Raw genomic sequence first — 17234 nt, 5'->3', positions numbered from 1 at the left:
ACAAGGAGCTGGAGCTGGATTATATTTTACTACTTGATAATGCAAAAAGGGCACGCAACGCAACTGAAGGAAGGAAGAACTACCAAATCCCTTGACATAGAGAAACAGAAGTCTGGCATGGGCGTCCATCTACCACATGGGAGGTCCGCGGTTCAAACCCCGGGCCTCCTTGACCCGTGTGGAGCTGGCCCATGCGCAGTGCTGATGCGCGCAAGGAGTGCCGTGCCACACAGGGGTATCCCCTGTGTAGGGGAGCCCCACGTGCAAGGAGTGCACCCTGTAAGGAGAGCTGCTCAGCACGAAAGAAAGTGCAGCCTGCCCAGGAATGGTGCCACACACACGGAGAGCTGACACAAGATGACACAACAAAAAGAAACACAGATTCCCGTGCCGCTGACAACAGAAGTGGACAAAGAAGATGCAGCAAACAGACACAGAGAACAGACAACTGGGGTGGGGGGAGGGGAAGGGGAGAGAAATAAATAAATAAAATAAATCTTAAAATAAAAAGAGAGAAATTGGATTTATCCTCTAAAAAAAAAAAAGAAGTCAATGATTTGGTATATTTCTAAAAATCATAGCAGAGTGCTCTTAGAAATATACATAGCCAACATGCTCGATGGAAGAGAGAATAATATCAAGCTGAAATAAGGGGGCCTCAATAAATTTGATCAACACCTTGACCTCTGAGAGTTGAAAATTTTCTGCACCTCTCAGGCAGATTATACCTACCTTACAGTGTTGTGCAGAGAACGGAATGAAAGTGCCTGTCACGAGGCAGCCATGTGGCAGCCATGGGCCTCGCAGCCATCACTCATCATTTTCTTAAGTGCTGTCCTGCTTTAGGGTTCAACACCCATAAATTCTTATTTCCAGGCCAATAATGAACCTACCACAGTGTGGCTTCATTTACGGACTTTTGATTTATAGTAAAATTTAGCCTTTTAATAAGTAAGGAAAAAAATACATATCCAAGAGAACACTCCATGTAGCAGGCAATTGCCCTTAAGTTTTGCAGTACTCAATCACTCAGTCATGGGGATGCACCACGGTTTCATCTACTAATCACCTACTGATGAGCACTTGGGTTGCTTCTATTTTTTGCACTTAAAACAGTGATGTAGTAAACAGCTGTGCACATGCATATTGCCAATGTCTTTTCAATATATTTCTAAAGTAGGAATTCTGAGTCAAAGAAAAAATGCATATATAATTTGACTTGGATATTGCCAGATGGACTGTACGTAAAATTTGGCATTCTGTTCAGCCATGTATATAAGGGTCCCATAGCTTAACCAACAGAGTGTATTGACAAATTTTTGGATTTTTGGCCATGTCATACGTGATAAACAGAATTTCACTGTAGGTTTCACTTGCGTTTCTCATTATAAGTGAGTCTGAGCTTTTTATCATTTATTTTCATAACACATGCATTTCTTTTTTTGTAAACTTTCCATTCATGCCTCTTTATATCAGGTTGTGAACTTCTCCATTTCTAAAAGCACCATTCCCCCATTTTGTCATGTGGATATTTATTTTCTTATATTATTTCCTTCTCTCTCTCTTTTTTGTCATTCAGGACAGTTATTGTTTGTTTGTTTTCAATGATGTCAAATTTGATGTCAAATTATTTCCTTTATTGCATCCAGATTTATGTTATACATGGGAGACTGTAACCCTTTTCAGTTTGAACATGTATTCACTCATGTTTTCTATGAGTTCTAGTGTAGCTTCGATTTTTTACATTTATATTCTTGATCCATTTGGAATGTATCCTAATGAAAAGTGTGAGAAACATATACACTTTTATCCTTTCACACTACACAATTATCACAAATTCACTTCTTAATAAGTTTACCTTCCCTCCACTGATTTGAGGTGCCAACTGCATTACACAGCATCTTTCGTATGCTCTGGATTTTCCATTCTATTCCACTGATCCCGCTATTTGTGTACCAGTAGACCACAGCTTTAATTGTGGAGGCTTTAAAAAACATTTTAAAAACTAGCAAGGCTTACCTTACCCCTCTTTCTTTCCAGGGTTTTCCTGGCTATTCTTCCTTAGTTATTTTCTCAAGTTAACTTTATAATCAACTTATTTAGCCCCTAAAAAAAAATCCTGATTGGCATTTTGATGTTGAGTCTCCTTACCTAAGAATGTAGCATGCCTTTCCATTTGTATCATTCAACTATTGTCTATTTTCCTCATAAATGCGTTGGACATTTCCGATAACATTTTTGCATGGAATAAATACATTAATTTATATCATGAATTATTCTTCTGTTCCATTAGTGAGGGAAAAAAACCTCATGCAAATCCGCATTGCTCACTAGTGTATAAAATTACTATCTGACCTGACAAGCCTACTTCTAGGTATACACCCAAAATAATTGAAAGCAGGGACTCGAACAGATATTTGTCCACCAACGTGAATCAGCATTATTCACAACTGCCAGAAGATGCAAGCAACACAAGTATCCACCAACAGATGAATGGATAAAGAAAATGTGGTCTGTACACTTCATGGAAGACTATTAGCCCTACCAAGGAAAGGAGTTCTGATGCCTGCAACAACATGGACGGACCTTGAAGACATGATGCTGCGTGAAAAGAGCCAGCTAATAAAGGGCAAGTACTGGATGATCACACTGATGTGACTATGAAGCCAATTCATAGGGTCAGAAACTAGAACACAGGTTACCAGGACCAGGGTGGGATTAGGGAATGGGGATTTCATGCTTAATTGATACAGAATTTCTATTTGGAAAAGTTTTTTTTAAAGCCGTTTTGTTGAGCTATACTCTCATGCTGTACAGTCTATCCGAAGTACACAATCAGTGGCTCTTGGGATAATCACAGTGCTGTGCATTCACCACTGAACAGTTTAGGTGATGGATGGTGGTGATGTAGCACAACATTGTGAATGCAGTTAACATGACTGAATTTGGATGTGGCTGGAAGGGGATGTTTTAGGTGGTTTCTATGTTACTAGAATAAATTTTAAAAATCATAGGTTTATACAACACAAAAAGTGAACCCTAATGAAAACTGTGGACTAGAGTTAATAGTAAAATTATAATAATATTGTTTCATCAGTTGTAACGAAGGTACCACACCAATGCAAGGTGTTAATAATAGGGAAAACTGCATGTGTGGGGGGGAAATATGGGAACTCTGTATTTTCTACATGATTTCTCTCTAAACTTTAGCTTCTCTAATTAAATTAAAGAAATCTAGGTTATCATTTATTGCTGTAGAAAAAGTTGTAACACTTGCTAAACTGTAATAGCCATAGCAATGTGAGATGCCAAGCCTTTCTGTGTAATTAAATACATTCCTTAGTGAAACACAAAAATAGTTTGTGGACTACACGAAATATTGGAAAACATTTTTCAGCAGTTTGTGGCCAAAGCAGAGACTGATAAAAGACAAGCCTTACAAACTTGTAAGTCAATGGACATTTCAAATCAGTCTCAGTTGACGGAAGACTGTTTTAGAGCAAATAAAACAGAATTTCTGATATGATTATGGCAGGTAAAGATTTGCTTAAAATATCAAGCAAAGAAGAGATTCTCTTTAAAAATCATTATATAATTCTATTCCAGTACATTTGGTTTCATATGGAAATGGTCACAAATAAGATTTGGTTGCCATAAAAGCTGACACCTAATTTGCACAGTGTTAATATATACACATTAAAAGGAAAAATCATATTAAGTCCAGGGTTATAAACTTATTTTAAAGTGTGATGAAATGAGAACATCTCAACACAGCTACTCTTAGATTCAGAAGCAAGAGAGTTGTCATGGCATACATAGTAACACATTCACTTAAATTTAAAATAAATCACATTTACTATTTTTAACTAAAAATAAATTTGATTTTGGTTGTACAATACGGGCTCATTTTGTCAATTAATTTATATGACATGTATTTTCCATAAACTGATTTGGTTAAATCCATACAGCCAGGATCTTGACAAAAATGTATTTAAAGTTTAGGGTATGATAAACAACAGAAACAACAACAGATATTTCACTAAAAAGCCCTATATTGGAAAGAAGAGTGAAAACTGACAATATCACAGTTTCCTCAATTTCAAGTTGCTGATGAGATTTTAGGTTTCAAAAGGTGCTTATGGACACTATTGTTTGCTAAGTTTTGTAAAGGTTTTTTTTCCCTTATACATCCCCAAAATAAGTAACTCCTGTGATAGAGTAAAAAGCTCTTTGCAAGTCAGATGGCTTATACATTTTGACAACTGACAATTTTGAAAGAGAACATAATCAGGTATAGATAAAAAATTATTCAAAGTAATTTTTGATGATAGATCCCTATGTGGTTTTTGGCATGTTTTCCAGTAGAACTTCAAGATTTAAAGACACAGCTATAACAAAATTTTTCCATCTTCATGTACTTATTTATGTAAAAAAGCTTTCAGGATGTTTATACCAATACAAAAGAGGGGGAAAGCACAGAATTAATGTTGAGCCTTTTCTATTTTCAATAAATCATGGTCATTAAAAGACATGAACTGAATGAAAATCTAATCACAATTCATCTCATTAAGAGATGTCATCTCAAAAAAATTTACTTTTCATGGCTAACAATTTTATATCAACATTTGAAATATATTTTTGTTGTCATGATTCTTTGCAATTGTAATAACTCAACCCAGAAGAATATTTTCTTCTTAGACCTTATGATCACATTTTAAAAAAATTAATTTAGATACATATCTTTATTTCAAGAAATTCTATAGGGTAATCTGTAAAAGACTTTCAAACATAAAATATATTGAGTAGAATAATATTTTATGTGGGGACAGTGATGGAAACATGAAATCAAGAATAAAAGCAATGATACATAATTTCCCACTGTTACAGAAGGGTTTATTCAAGTAACTTTGAAAAGGTGATAGTGGTGAGTAATGATACTTTTGTTAGCTACATTTAAAATGTCAATATTTACAAGATGCCTTGAATTACATTGTTTCAAGTGCTTCAGCTCAGAAAGAAATTTTTTACATGAGAACTTTAAAATATGAGGGCATGTGTAGTTTCAAAAAAATTCTTTCGAGGTCTGCATGAGCAAAAAATTTAAAGCAATTGGGTTGCATGATCTTCCCGAGGTCATTGAGTTAGTTACTTTCCATGGCTGGAAAACTGGTCTGTCTGGCTCCAAAAGCATTAGGCTACTTCTGATAATGTATGAAAGCAATCCAGAAAGTGTAAATTCAGTTAATTGAATGAAGGAGTCTACTCTTCATGCTGACGATTGTGGAAAGAAATATGAACTAAGGTAACCACATGAGACCTTGTGAATCTATTCAGATGAAAGAATGGGGGGGGGGGGAGAGGGGGGAGAGGGAGGGAGGGAGGGGAAGAGAGAGAGAGAGAGGAGAAGAAAAGGAAAGAAAGAAAGAAAGAGAGAGAAAGAAAGAAAGAAAGAAAGAAAGAAAGAAAGAAAGAAAGAAAGAAAGAAAGAAAGAAAGAAAGAAAGAAAGAAAGAAAGAAAGAAAGAAAGAAAGAAAGAAAGAGAGAAAAGGAGGCAGGGAGGAAGGAGAAAAGGAAAGAAGTGTAACTCTAACCTATAAATCCATTTTCTGGAAGGCTGTGCAAAGCAGCGAGAAGCACCACCATGTTAGCGCAAAGCAGCTGCTGGGCGTTAGTACTCACATCCAAGTCCCTTCCCGCCGTCGACTCTGAGACATCGTCCTGGTTGTCCACGCCCAACAGCCCGAGCTGCTCAGCCTGGAACACAAGCAGGTGCCCCAATGATCACCACGTGTGACAGTGTGTTGAAACAGAAAATGTGGTACTTTGCAATTACTCAGGCAGAGTTGTCAGTGGCGCTATGCTTCAAGGCAGAAGAATCTGCCCTAGAGAGTTTTTCGGCCAGCTTATGAACTTGAGTTTTGCCACTGCCTTGCTAATGGAATGGTAATTCACCAGACGTCTCATTTCCACGCAATACAGGAGAAATGATAAGGTCTCATCCCGTTGTCTAAGGCAGGAGTTTGTACATTCTGATGTGTCAGCAACACAATCATCTGGGCTGTGATTTATGAAATATACTTCCTGGGCCCCAACCTGACCTCTAGAGCTCTGAGAGTTAATTGTTAAACGAGATCTTAGGTGATTCTTGAGTATTTTTCTAAATCTTTTGGTTGGAAGAATAAATAATGCCCAAATGATACCAAGTTATCAAATATATACAAAACCATTAAAACACAAAAACTTTAAAACAAGGAAAGGTTATACCCCTTTTGAGTATATTCTCTAGTGAGGTTTCATATACACACCCATGCACATATGCACACATATAAAAATATATATATATACACACACATGCTCATATATACACATATGTATACATTTTTTTCCTCTTAAGGGGATGATAGAAAAGAGCCACTTTAGCATTCACTGACTTGCTATTTCTCCACTCTTAGTGTCATAGTCACTGAGACATCTGCAGACCATGTCACATCATAAGATTTTAGAAACCACTACAAAAACCATTGGCAAAGAGAACAAAACCCTTATGTGCCAAGCAATGCCCAATGTACGTAGGTGAATAAGTGCAAAGGCGATGGAGAGAGCGACCTGGGTTTGAAGTGTGGCTTTGCTCCTTTCGGAATTTCCTAGTGCTGGGATTAGCTTAGAGGTCTCAGCCGTAGCCTCTTACCTGTGAAATGAGTTAACCCCTCTTTCACCTGTTTTCTGAACTGGGGTTGTATTTATTATCTCATAAAATAAAAAAAGAAGAAAATAAGGAATTAAGAGGCTGCTGAAAAAAATCAAAATAATCCAATAAGGAGAAAACTGAATAAGGCATGTCCGGAGGAAAATAAAATAAATGAGAGGGAAAGTTATAAGTGAAATATGTTAAAATGAGAAATAATTATAGTGAGTCTAAGACAGAGGAAAAAAAACAGGGTTTTCTTCAGGCTAGAAAGAAAAGTCACTTGTAATCAAAAAAGGAGATGTTATCATTTGTGTCATTGTCACTGATCTTTCATATGTTCCTGGCCTTTTGTGCTCGTTTGCTTTCTAAGGTGCCAGGGCTGGGGCGTAAACCCAGGACCCCACATGGAGGAAGCTAGTGCTCAATACTGAGCCATATTGGCTCCCCGGAGTCGCTTCTTCATTTGTTTTGCTTGTTGTTGTTTTTATTTTTAGGAGGCACTGGGAACTGAACCTGGGACCTCTCATGTGGGAAGCAGGCGCTCAGTGGCTTGAGCCACATCCGCTTCCTTTCCTGACCTTTTCAACAGACATCCATCCACAAGGGTGTCTCCTCAGAACTTTGAAAAGTGAAGTCAGGAAGTCGCCAAATCTCTCTCTGGGCCACCCAGTTTTGCACAAACAAAAGCACTTCTGAGGGTTTCACTTGCCCTCGAAAGGAAGAAGCCATGCCAACAGCTGCCTGCCCTCGAAAAGCAAGAACAGGGCAACGGTGAGAAATCGACCCTGAACTGATGTCGTGAGCCCCAAGGAAGGCAGCGGAGAACACCGGCCCGGCAAACATATTTCAAAAACGGCAGGGACAAAAAAAGTTTTTAAAGAGTGATGGGAAACTCAAGCGCAAAATTCCGATTGTTATAATTGTAAGTAACCAAAACAGAAAAGGAAAGAAAAGGGCAGGAGAGGGGAAGGAAGGGGAGGTCTCAAAAGCTCTTACTTGGAGAGACGAACCCTGAAAAAAGATAGAGAACACACAGAAACATGGAGCAGAGGATGGCTAGCAGTGAGTGGCATTAGAGAGTCACAGGACGAAAATCAAAGCATCAGGAGCGGTAAGGAACAGAGTGAGCTGAGGTTTGTGAAAAGCCTCCGCTCATGCAGCCTCCTGAGCCCGACGGGGACCTTCAAGTTTCGCCCACCTGGCTTCACTGCCCTCCCAGCACAACGGGCTAGCAGGGAAAACAGTGGCTTTGCAGAGAGAGCCACTCGGGATTGAATCGTGGTACCCTGAGCCAACTCCTTTGCTTTTCTGGGCTCCTGTGTCTTCATCTGCAAACTCCAACCCCACGGGCTCCTGGAGAGCAGGAAGTGAAAGAGTGGCTGTAAAGCCTCATGCCAGGCACACGGCTCTGCAGCGGTGCAGGCGTGGCTGCTAAACCAGCGTGAGTTCACTCAGCCCCCACTGCTTCCACAGCTATAGACAGTGAACACTTCCCCCGTAAACCTAAGGTATAAAGGACAGTGTCCATCACTTGTGTTTCTCCTTTTATGCCCATTTACCAGTAAGAAAAAATACTAGATATTAGCAAAATATCCTTTAAAACAGATATAATATGGATAATGTGCATTTTCTTGGTGGTTAGTCATCATTTATAGGCTTGAAAAGCTCATGTAATAGTAAAAACAATCTTCATTTGTATCAGACCTCTTTATTATGACTTTCACTTACTCTATAACACTGTATCCAAAATTTGACTATAAGATTCAAAGACCCCCAAATATTAACAAAATTCACTGATTTAGTATTTTCCCAAATTATATTGGGAGGCCCAAAGAACATGTAACAATTACTAAGAAATGGACCAGTGCAGCAATTGATATTCTCTCTAAGTGCCCTGAACACTGGCTCCTTAGGGCTTCAGTTTTGAAGCTACAGATCATTTTATTGGGGTATTGACTACTTTCTAGAAACTTAATTTTAACATGCATTCACTCACCCATCGATCCAGAGAACGTTTATTGAACGTTTATTGAATTTCAACCACAGGCCAGGTACTGCCTACCAACCAGAAGGCCTCCCGGGCAGAAGGGCCCCAGCTCTGGCCGGGGGCAAGCCCGAGGCTTCAAGATCTACTGGTAAATAACACGATCACGGCCCAAGATCATGGCCCAAGGGATCACTCGAGGAAATGCGGGGCAGCCGTTCCAATGCACTCTGGTAAGTCCCCTTTTACCGAAAGAATTAGCATTCCTAGACATAGTTACTTAGAAAAATTCCAAGATAAGTTGAGCACAGATATCTTGAGAAACTATTCTTACTTAATGCAAAATCACGTGGGCATTCGATTCATTACCTTACTACTGCGTCTTTTATTAACTTTGAAAAATCCCAGAAATTTTTTCTTCTCCTTATCTGTTTCATCATTGCCAAGCGAAGATTTTCTAATGGTTTCTGGAAAAAGAAAGCAACAACAAAGTCCTAGATTATTTTTCAGACTTAGAAAGGAGATTACATGCATCACTTTCAAAAGGTCAACAAATGAATCCTCTACTAGTAAACTTATTTTAGTTCTTGTCAAAGAGGAAAACTGTTGTTCAGAAGAGTTCTTTTAAAGCTTCTGAGCCACCTCGGAGCCTCTGGGCCACTGAGGAAATGGGAGGTTCTCAAACCTTTCCATGAGCTGCATGGTATTTCCTGCAGGTGTGGCTGTGCCTTCATCCGAAGGAAAAACAGAACAAAAATAAATAAGCAAGTGAGAGTTCTAGAGCAGTGCTGCCCACTGCAAATATAATGAGAACGATGTGGATTACTCTAAGTTTTCTTTTAAAAGTAGCCATGTTAATTTTTTAAAGATAAAATGAAATTTTAATATATTTTATTTAACCCAATATACCCCAAATATTATCATTCCATCATACAAACAATATAAACATTAAGAGGATCTTTTGCATTCTTTTATGGCATTAAATATCGACAGCCAAGTGTGTCCTTTACACGTGTAACACTCAGTTTGGAGCAGCCACGTTTCAGGTGCTCAGCAGCCACACGTGGCTCGTGGGTGTGGACTGGCTGTGAAATCTGTGCCAACCTCATCTGCTTGAAGAATTCCAAGTGAGGCCAAAACACGGATTAAACAAATCAACAGCTTTCCTGCTCGACAAGCCCCCTCTTGTCTTCCAAACCTGGAGCACAGTGATGGGTTTACAGGATGGTCTTTGAAACCATCACATCAGATCTTTCGTGAACCGCATTTCTAGATTGCCTTTCATTTGCCCCAGCCAGAAAGATTTCCTTTTCAATGATATTCCCCAGTGGGCCGATTTTTTTTTATTCTTCTTCTAAGGGAACGATTGGAAAGAGCCTCTTGAGCACAAAGTGCTCGTCTTCCCCTTCTCCTTCATCAGCATTTCCCCCTTTTCCACGTGGGGAAGTGCAGCCCGGACCTGTCAGGGAGCTGACAACACCTCCTGTGCGGGACCCGCGGGTCAGCTTCCCCGGGGGACTTGTGAGGACGTCCTGGGTGGGAAGCGCTGGGTCACCGCCCAGCACCCTCCTCAGTGATGGGCAAGCTGCAGGTGGGGGGCCCACCCTCAAAGCCGGGGGTGGGGGTGGCCAGCCCTGGGGCGTGGCGCGCTTCCGCTTGCTCAGCCTCTGAGCCCTCCAGGCCCTCGGGCGCAGACTGGGGGAGACTCGGCCAAGCACGGGGGTTAAGGGGGCAGCGTGCAGAGTCCGCCCGCAGAGCTCCCCATCCTCAGTTCATCCCCTGTCCCTGCCGAGTCATCCAAACAAGACCAGGGGAAGTTCAGGTGCTCCTGAAGGACAGAACGACGGCTCCCCTGCGCCCCTGCCAAGGGCTGCAGAGCTGTATCTCCAAGTGGTCGGGGAGTCCTGGACAGGGGTTTTGCAGCTGTCACCATAAAATCGACCCAGACAAGGTAAGCATCAACGAAACCTTCTTTATTAGTATGTAACTTGGTATTGGAGTTAGAGACCAATGTAAAAATCAGCGTGTTAGCACAATATGCAAGGAGCACCCAGCGAAGCAGAATCAAGCAGATGTGCTCCTGGAACCACGTTGTAAATAACGAAAGGCTCAGGAGAGCTGGGGCTCCCGGGACACGCAAGCAGCTCTAGCAGAGGGGCGGCAGGCTGCACATCACACACATCCAAACCAGGGGACCAGGCTGCAAGTCAGCAGGTACACCTGTGAACTCCCATTTCACAGCTAATTGCATCAAAATCTGTATTGTATACAGAGCTATAAAGAGTGAAACATACCATACTACGAGAGAAAATATATATAAACTAGTCTATATGCATGTGTGCCTATTCATAACTACAGTGTTTCTAGGATTGAAGGAAATGTGACGAGAATATATGAAGAATAGGCGTTATCACAAGTGCTACCCTGCAAGTAAATAAGTGGGCAAACATGTGACTGGACTATAGGCTATTAGACCAACCACGAAAATATGACAGGCTGGACCAGAAAACTGCCACCAAGTCACGTCTCTTGTTTCTTTCCATGAGCTCTGATGGCTGCTGGTGGCCCTGCAGGACAGAGCTTGGCCCCAGGGACGAAGGCTTTGGGACAGCCTTGGCTGCAGGACAGACTCAGCGTGGCCGGGAGGCACGTTCTCATGCCCCCATGACCTGCAGCTGTCTGGGGGCAGCAGGGCCAGGCCAAAGCTGTGAGCTGCAGCCTAAGGCAGAGGGTCTAGTCTGAGAGGCGAGGCTTCGGCAACAGAAGCAGAGGGGCTGCCAGGAGGGGTGCTGGGGCTCGGCAGGCCCCGCCGAAGGGTGGGCTTGAGAGCTAAGCCAGAGTGCTCAGTTTTCCCCACAGTGTTCCCATCACCCAAACTGTCCCCGGGACACCCTGCTGTATGGCCAGGGTGGTAACAAGCTAGTCCTTCACAGCCAGGCCTGGAGAACACACGCACTGAAGAGTCACAGTTCCAAATGGATGATAACCCGAGCACGAAATTTATATTATTTGCATTTACTGTAATTTACCAAAAACGGAATCCCAGCACAAGTTTGGGGGTGTTTCTTGCTTCGTCCATAAGAAAGCACATTTCTGTTGTTTTTTAGGAGGTACTGGGGATTGAACCCAGGACCTCGTACATGGGAAGCAGGCCCTCAACCACTGGGCTTCCGCGAATGTTGTTTAAAGCAGTAAATTCCAGTCACCACCACTAGACCATACGTATGAAACGGTAAGAAAGAAATAGCCTTTTCAGCCACCTTTTCTGCTCTCATGGTCTGTTCAAGGCCCAAATAAAGTCAAGCAGAATAGATAAAGCTTTCATATATGAGTCTTCTGCCCACAATTACTGCCCACTCATGCTGCTCCTTAAAAGAGAATCTGGCGGAGCAGGCAAAGCCCAGTGGCTGAGCACCTGCCTTGTATGTATGAGGGTCCTGAGTTCAATGCCCGGTATCTCCTAAATAAATAAATAAATAGAGAATTTGCATCTTTTCACTGTTAATTTCTACCATAAGATGGAGTAGAAAAACAGTAGATAAGGAGTACTGAGTGTAGTCTCAGCTAACTGCTCTCAGACACCAAACCAAGAACATACATGGTTCTCAGAGCAGTGTCCGGTTTTCCTTTCATTAACTTATTTTTTTTCCCAGAAACCAAATAAAATCTATTGTTAAATATCTTAAACATGGACAGAAACTACCATAACACAGGAATACTCCGGGATTTTAGTGAGGCTTTGGAAAAAGAGACTGTGTGTGTTTGTGTGTACACACTTTATAGATTTAAAAGTAAAAGGTGTCAGGATAAAGGCAAAAGGTGCACTCACTTACACACTTGCCTATGACTGGAAAGGGTAACTTTCAAAATCCACACTGCACCAAATTCTGCAGCATACTGGAGGACTTTGAAGGGAGGGGAGGCCAGGTGAGGGCAGGTAAGTGCAGGCAAAGAAAGGTGGAAAGGAGGAGGAGAGGGGTGAGGTGGGAGGAGGGAGGGAGGGAGGGAAGAAGAGAGAAAGAGGGAGAGAGAGAAGAAAAGGAAGGAAGGAAGGAAGAAGGGAGGGAGGGAGGGAGGAAAGGAGGGAAGGAAGGAAGGATTTGTTCCTTTTCTGCATGCACACCTTCCCATCTGTCTGAAATTCCGTCTTCTTAAATGAACCATTCTCCTCCATAGCTGTCCTCATCCCAGGTGAAGCACACAGCAGCTCTCACACAAAGGGTTCTCTTAGCCAACCAGGGAATCAAGGCCAGGCTGTAACCTCCTTTCAAGCCAGGAACCCCGGGGGTCCCGCAAGCCATGCGCCCCTCCTCCAGGGCGCCCCTCCGAGAGCCCCTCCGCCCTGGCTGGAGCCATGCACGGTGCAGCCGCACCCCAGCCCACTCACTGTACCTCGACGGCTCAGGGAAGGCTCGGACTGCGTTTTGGTCAGAAGAACTGAAAAAAGGCAGGCAGTGAGAGAATGAGGACGACTTCAGGACCTGCAGCAGCGCCTACCCACGACCCCCGGCTCCCCCAAAAGCCTGGGAGGGGGCGTCCTGTGGCCAAGGCCCTGGGAGGGCCAAGTGGCGCTCGAGGGGGCACCAGGCCTGGACTTGGGGGCCTGGTCTCCCAAAGCCCTGCGGCTGCCTGGGCTGCCAAGAGCCGCCAGGAATTCCAGAGGACGGCCGGCCTCAGCGAGCACTGAAGGCAGAGCCCTGGCAGCAGCTGGGCTGGGGATGGGGCACCCCTCCCTCCCCTCCCCCAGGTACCAGAGACAGAAGAAAGGGCTTCTCCACTGGCACTGCAGGGCAGGCCTGCCCGGCCGAAGAGAACTCTCTTTTCTTCTGAAATATTTGAGGGCAGATGCAATGGGGCCAAGGCTATGGCAGGGCCTGCAACCAAAACCTTTACTCCGGCATTGCCCAGACATTGTTGTGTTGAAGAAAGAATCATCGGGGAATGGCCAGGCCTCTCTCCTCCACCGTCTGCTTTGGGAGTGCTGGGGGGTCCCAGGGGAGGGGCGAGAGGCTGAAGGCAGTGGAGCGGGGACGCGGGACTTGGGAGCAGCTGCTTCCCACCGAGCGTAGAGGCCCTTCTCGGTCTCCCCAGCCGAGCCGGCCATCCTGGTGCACGCCTGATGACTGCCCTGCCTGTGGGTGGACAGGGCAGGGAGGAGCAGGGAAGCTCAGTGGCTGAGCACCTGCTTTGCAGGCACGAGGTCTCGGGCTCATTCCCTGGTACCTCGGAAAAGCAGGGTGCCGCCTCCCGACTGCGGGAGCGAGGGGTTTCCATGCTGCTCCTTGAGCTCCCACGGTCCAGGCAACAATGGCTTGGTTGGGTGCCCTCCTTAGCAGAGAGGGAGATTTTTCCCAGGGAGGAGACTCCGGTCCACTTTCAAAATATGCCTGAAAGGTGGCCGCTCAACTGAAACACTTGTTTCAGAGGCCGGTTCCTTCCAGATTTTTACATGTGGGGCGTCTTTCCTTCCCTCTTGCCAGATGAAAGCTCTGGTTCCAAAGGGATCACACACACCACAATTGACATCGGGCTGACAGAGCCAGACAGATGGACCCGCTCTAAGCAGGGAGTGTGGAGAGAATTCCAGCCATGGGTTTTAAAGGGATACAGGAGAAACCACAAGGTGCATTTTCTCAAATTTCAGGGCACTTTTTTATCCCATGGAAGAGTCTATGTAGCATACAGTTGATTGAACTAAAACCCTTTCTTGACTATCAAATTAGATCTAGGACCCAGAATCTCTGGAAGAGGTGGGTGACATGGGGGTGGGGGGGCAGGAGATACAGGGGTTCCCCTAGGGTCATTAACTTCATGATAAATTTGGTAATAAGAAAAACTGTATTACTCAAGCTAGGCTATTGCAAACATGTGAAAATATTTAAGATAGGTGCGAAAAACACATTTTTGGGGAAAACTGAAAAAGAGCTATAGAAAACTGTGAAAAGCTTGCATATGTATATATAGAAAAGCCCAGCCTATTCAATGTTTCTGGAATAAATGAAGCAGCAGGAAGCTAGAGAGGTCAAGGGAGCCTCTGAAATTCGTCAAAGTAGAAACTTTTAAAAAGTCTATTTTAATAACTCTAAGGTGAAGGAATATTAAAAGTCTTTGTTTGATCGGCAGCTGCTTAAATATACTCGGTCAACCCCTTAAATCGATCAGAAAGATCTGCTGACATAAGACATCAGTTTTTGTGCCACCACTGGCCTTCTGGGGTCAGCACCTCCCACCTGTGCTGTGACCTCGACCTAAAAGCTGCTAATTCACGTGATAAAGCTGTCTCTAGAAGCAACAATGAGAAAGCCTCAGGTGGGAGATGCTGAGGGCAGGGAGAGGGAAGATCTAGAGGTGGGATGTGGGGTATTTTCAGGACTTGAGTGGCCCTGAATGACATTGCAGGGACAGATGCAGGACATCATATATCCTGCCATAACCCACTGAATGGACTAGGGGAGAGTGTCAACTACAACATGAACTATAATCCATGTGGTACAGCAGTGCTCCAAAATGTATTCACCAAATGCAATGGATGTGCCACACTGATGAAAGAGGTTGTTGATGTGGGAGGAGTGGCCTGGGGTGGGATGTGCGGTATATGGGAACCTCGTAATTTTAATGTTACATTTAGTGTGATCTATGTATCTTTTAAAAAAAAGATTAAAAAAGGGAGGGGGGAAGAACCGCCTCGAGGAACTGATCTCAGGAACCCTAACTTGGCGGACTTAGGGGCCGGCTAAATGCGTGTTTTGCCACTGGTTGTGGACCTGAGCAATGTTTAAACCTGGGAGTAGGTAAAGGCAGCGGGAAGGAGAGGATGGTCCGTGGTTTTGAGGCGTGCTTTCTGGGGACCCTCCGGTTTCCTCTCACCTCATCCCCCTCTACCTGGCCTCCCACGGCTCCTGAGCAGGCAAGGGGTCAAGCGCGTGCCCAGGCCTGGGCGAGAGGCAGGCTCACCACAGAGGGCCACCGAGAGGGCTCCCTTCAACTCCGGGCCGGACAAAATTCAGCCTGTCAGGAAACTCGCCCACAGTCTCTACGCAGCGCCGCAGGCCGCAGCCGCGAGGCGGCCACCTGAGCGCCCGGCTCAGGGCCCCTCACCTCTTTTATTGTCCCACGCGTACAGCTCCTTGATGCCCAGCTCGTTCAGGGACTTGGAGAGCTCCAGCTCCTCGCCGGTGATGTTGTCCCTGAGGAGAAGCACGCTCTCCGGGCTGACTTCGCATTTCGCACAAATGACTGGGAGAATATTCCGGAGAGGCACCTCGGGACTGACGCGCACGACGGCTTTCTGCGTCCGCAGGTAATTCACTACCAAGCGCACAGACTTCTGGAAGCACATGCCAGAAACAGAATTCGGTAAATACAACTTCCCCCAATGGCTTCAGCTCCTATTTTAATAGCCTAATTGAGAAGAGCAAGATTTGGTGCCACTCGAATCTTTCATTCATTAACCAGGGAGCTGTGGGGGCGGGGGGGGGGGGTGGGGATGGCGTGATGAACAGTGAAAATTAAATGCCTGGAGTAATCACTTTATCCTACTAACAAGCAAACAGTCAACAAGACAGAAAAAATTACATCTAAAGTGAAGGGCTCTAAGTTTACATTCTAATGCATACACTGTCTCTCAAGGATGTTGATCAGATTCAATCACAAAGCACTGACATTTTCCAAAAGAGAACTAGCTTGGAAGTAATGTGAAAAATTTAATTTAAAGGAAAACCTTCACAAACAAGGCATTTTCAAATTTCTGTTTCAGAAGCTAAAATAGCTACACAAACATATGAATATCTATTTAAATATGTATATCTATAATATATAGTACCCTGTTTATATGTACATACACTATACATAGTGTGTGTATGTATGTATACACATATGTATATTTAGATATACACACTACGTTACATACACATTTTAAGCTAGAAAGTTGTTTTTTTTAAACACTAAGTGTATAATAAATAGGAAGAAAACCAATCAGTTTGACTAAACAGTCTGGCTGCCATTTTTAAAGGCAGAAAAATTTAGCAAATCCTCCAAGAATCTGAAAGAATGAAACAGCACTGCTTTTAAATGGAGCTACAAGACGCTTATTAAAAAAGTACAACAAGCAGCTGGAGTTAATTTTTGCTAATAAACAAAAGCTTGAATAAAACTATGCATATGTGAAGATATTCTCATCACAGTGAGCAAATATTTTCAACCAAAACTTTTAATAAGGAAAAACACCTTACTCCCATGCCCTCTTTCTCTCTAGGAAGGTGGTCAAACCCTCTATGGATCCAATCATTTCCTTGGATATGAAGAACTCTAAGACTACAATGTCCAAAGAGTAACTGCTACCTACATGTGGCTCTTTAAATTTAAATTACTTAAAATTTAGTTAAACTGAAAAACCAGTTGCTCCTTTACAATTCATGTACTCAAGAGCAAGAAGTGGCCAGTGGCCATTGTACTGGACACTGCAGAATTCAAGAACATGTATTTCCATCATCACAGAAAGTTCTAAAGGACAGCACTGCTCTAGACTAACCCCTCGTCTGTAGTGCTTAAAGGAGCAATGTT

The 17234-nt window shown here is 43.5% G+C and overlaps 1 protein-coding gene across 33 annotated transcripts in view; it reads right to left on the bottom strand.

Annotated features, from left to right (window-relative positions):
- The window catches only part of COBL (cordon-bleu WH2 repeat protein), a 284755-nt gene that overhangs the window by 151061 nt on the left and 116460 nt on the right, over positions 1–17234 (bottom strand). For 13 of the 33 annotated variants that reach the window (XM_058296610.1, XM_058296620.1, XM_058296599.2 and 10 more), the window contains exons 4-5: positions 15771–15999; positions 9042–9139 (exon numbers count right to left, since the gene is read on the bottom strand). In XM_058296610.1, coding sequence (XP_058152593.1) covers positions 9042–9139; positions 15771–15999 — 327 coding nt within the window. Of the gene's footprint in view, positions 1–5679; positions 5755–9041; positions 9140–13064; positions 13110–15770; positions 16000–17234 lie in introns of all 33 variants that reach the window. The other 20 variants (XM_058296587.1, XM_058296589.1, XM_058296601.2 and 17 more) reach the window with 4 other exon arrangements.

Source organism: Dasypus novemcinctus, chromosome 5 (genome assembly GCF_030445035.2).
Source record: "Dasypus novemcinctus isolate mDasNov1 chromosome 5, mDasNov1.1.hap2, whole genome shotgun sequence".
NCBI lineage: Eukaryota > Metazoa > Chordata > Mammalia > Cingulata > Dasypodidae > Dasypus > Dasypus novemcinctus.
The sequence above is the reverse complement of the archived record's forward strand: the minus strand, read 5'-3'. Positions and strand labels throughout refer to the sequence as shown.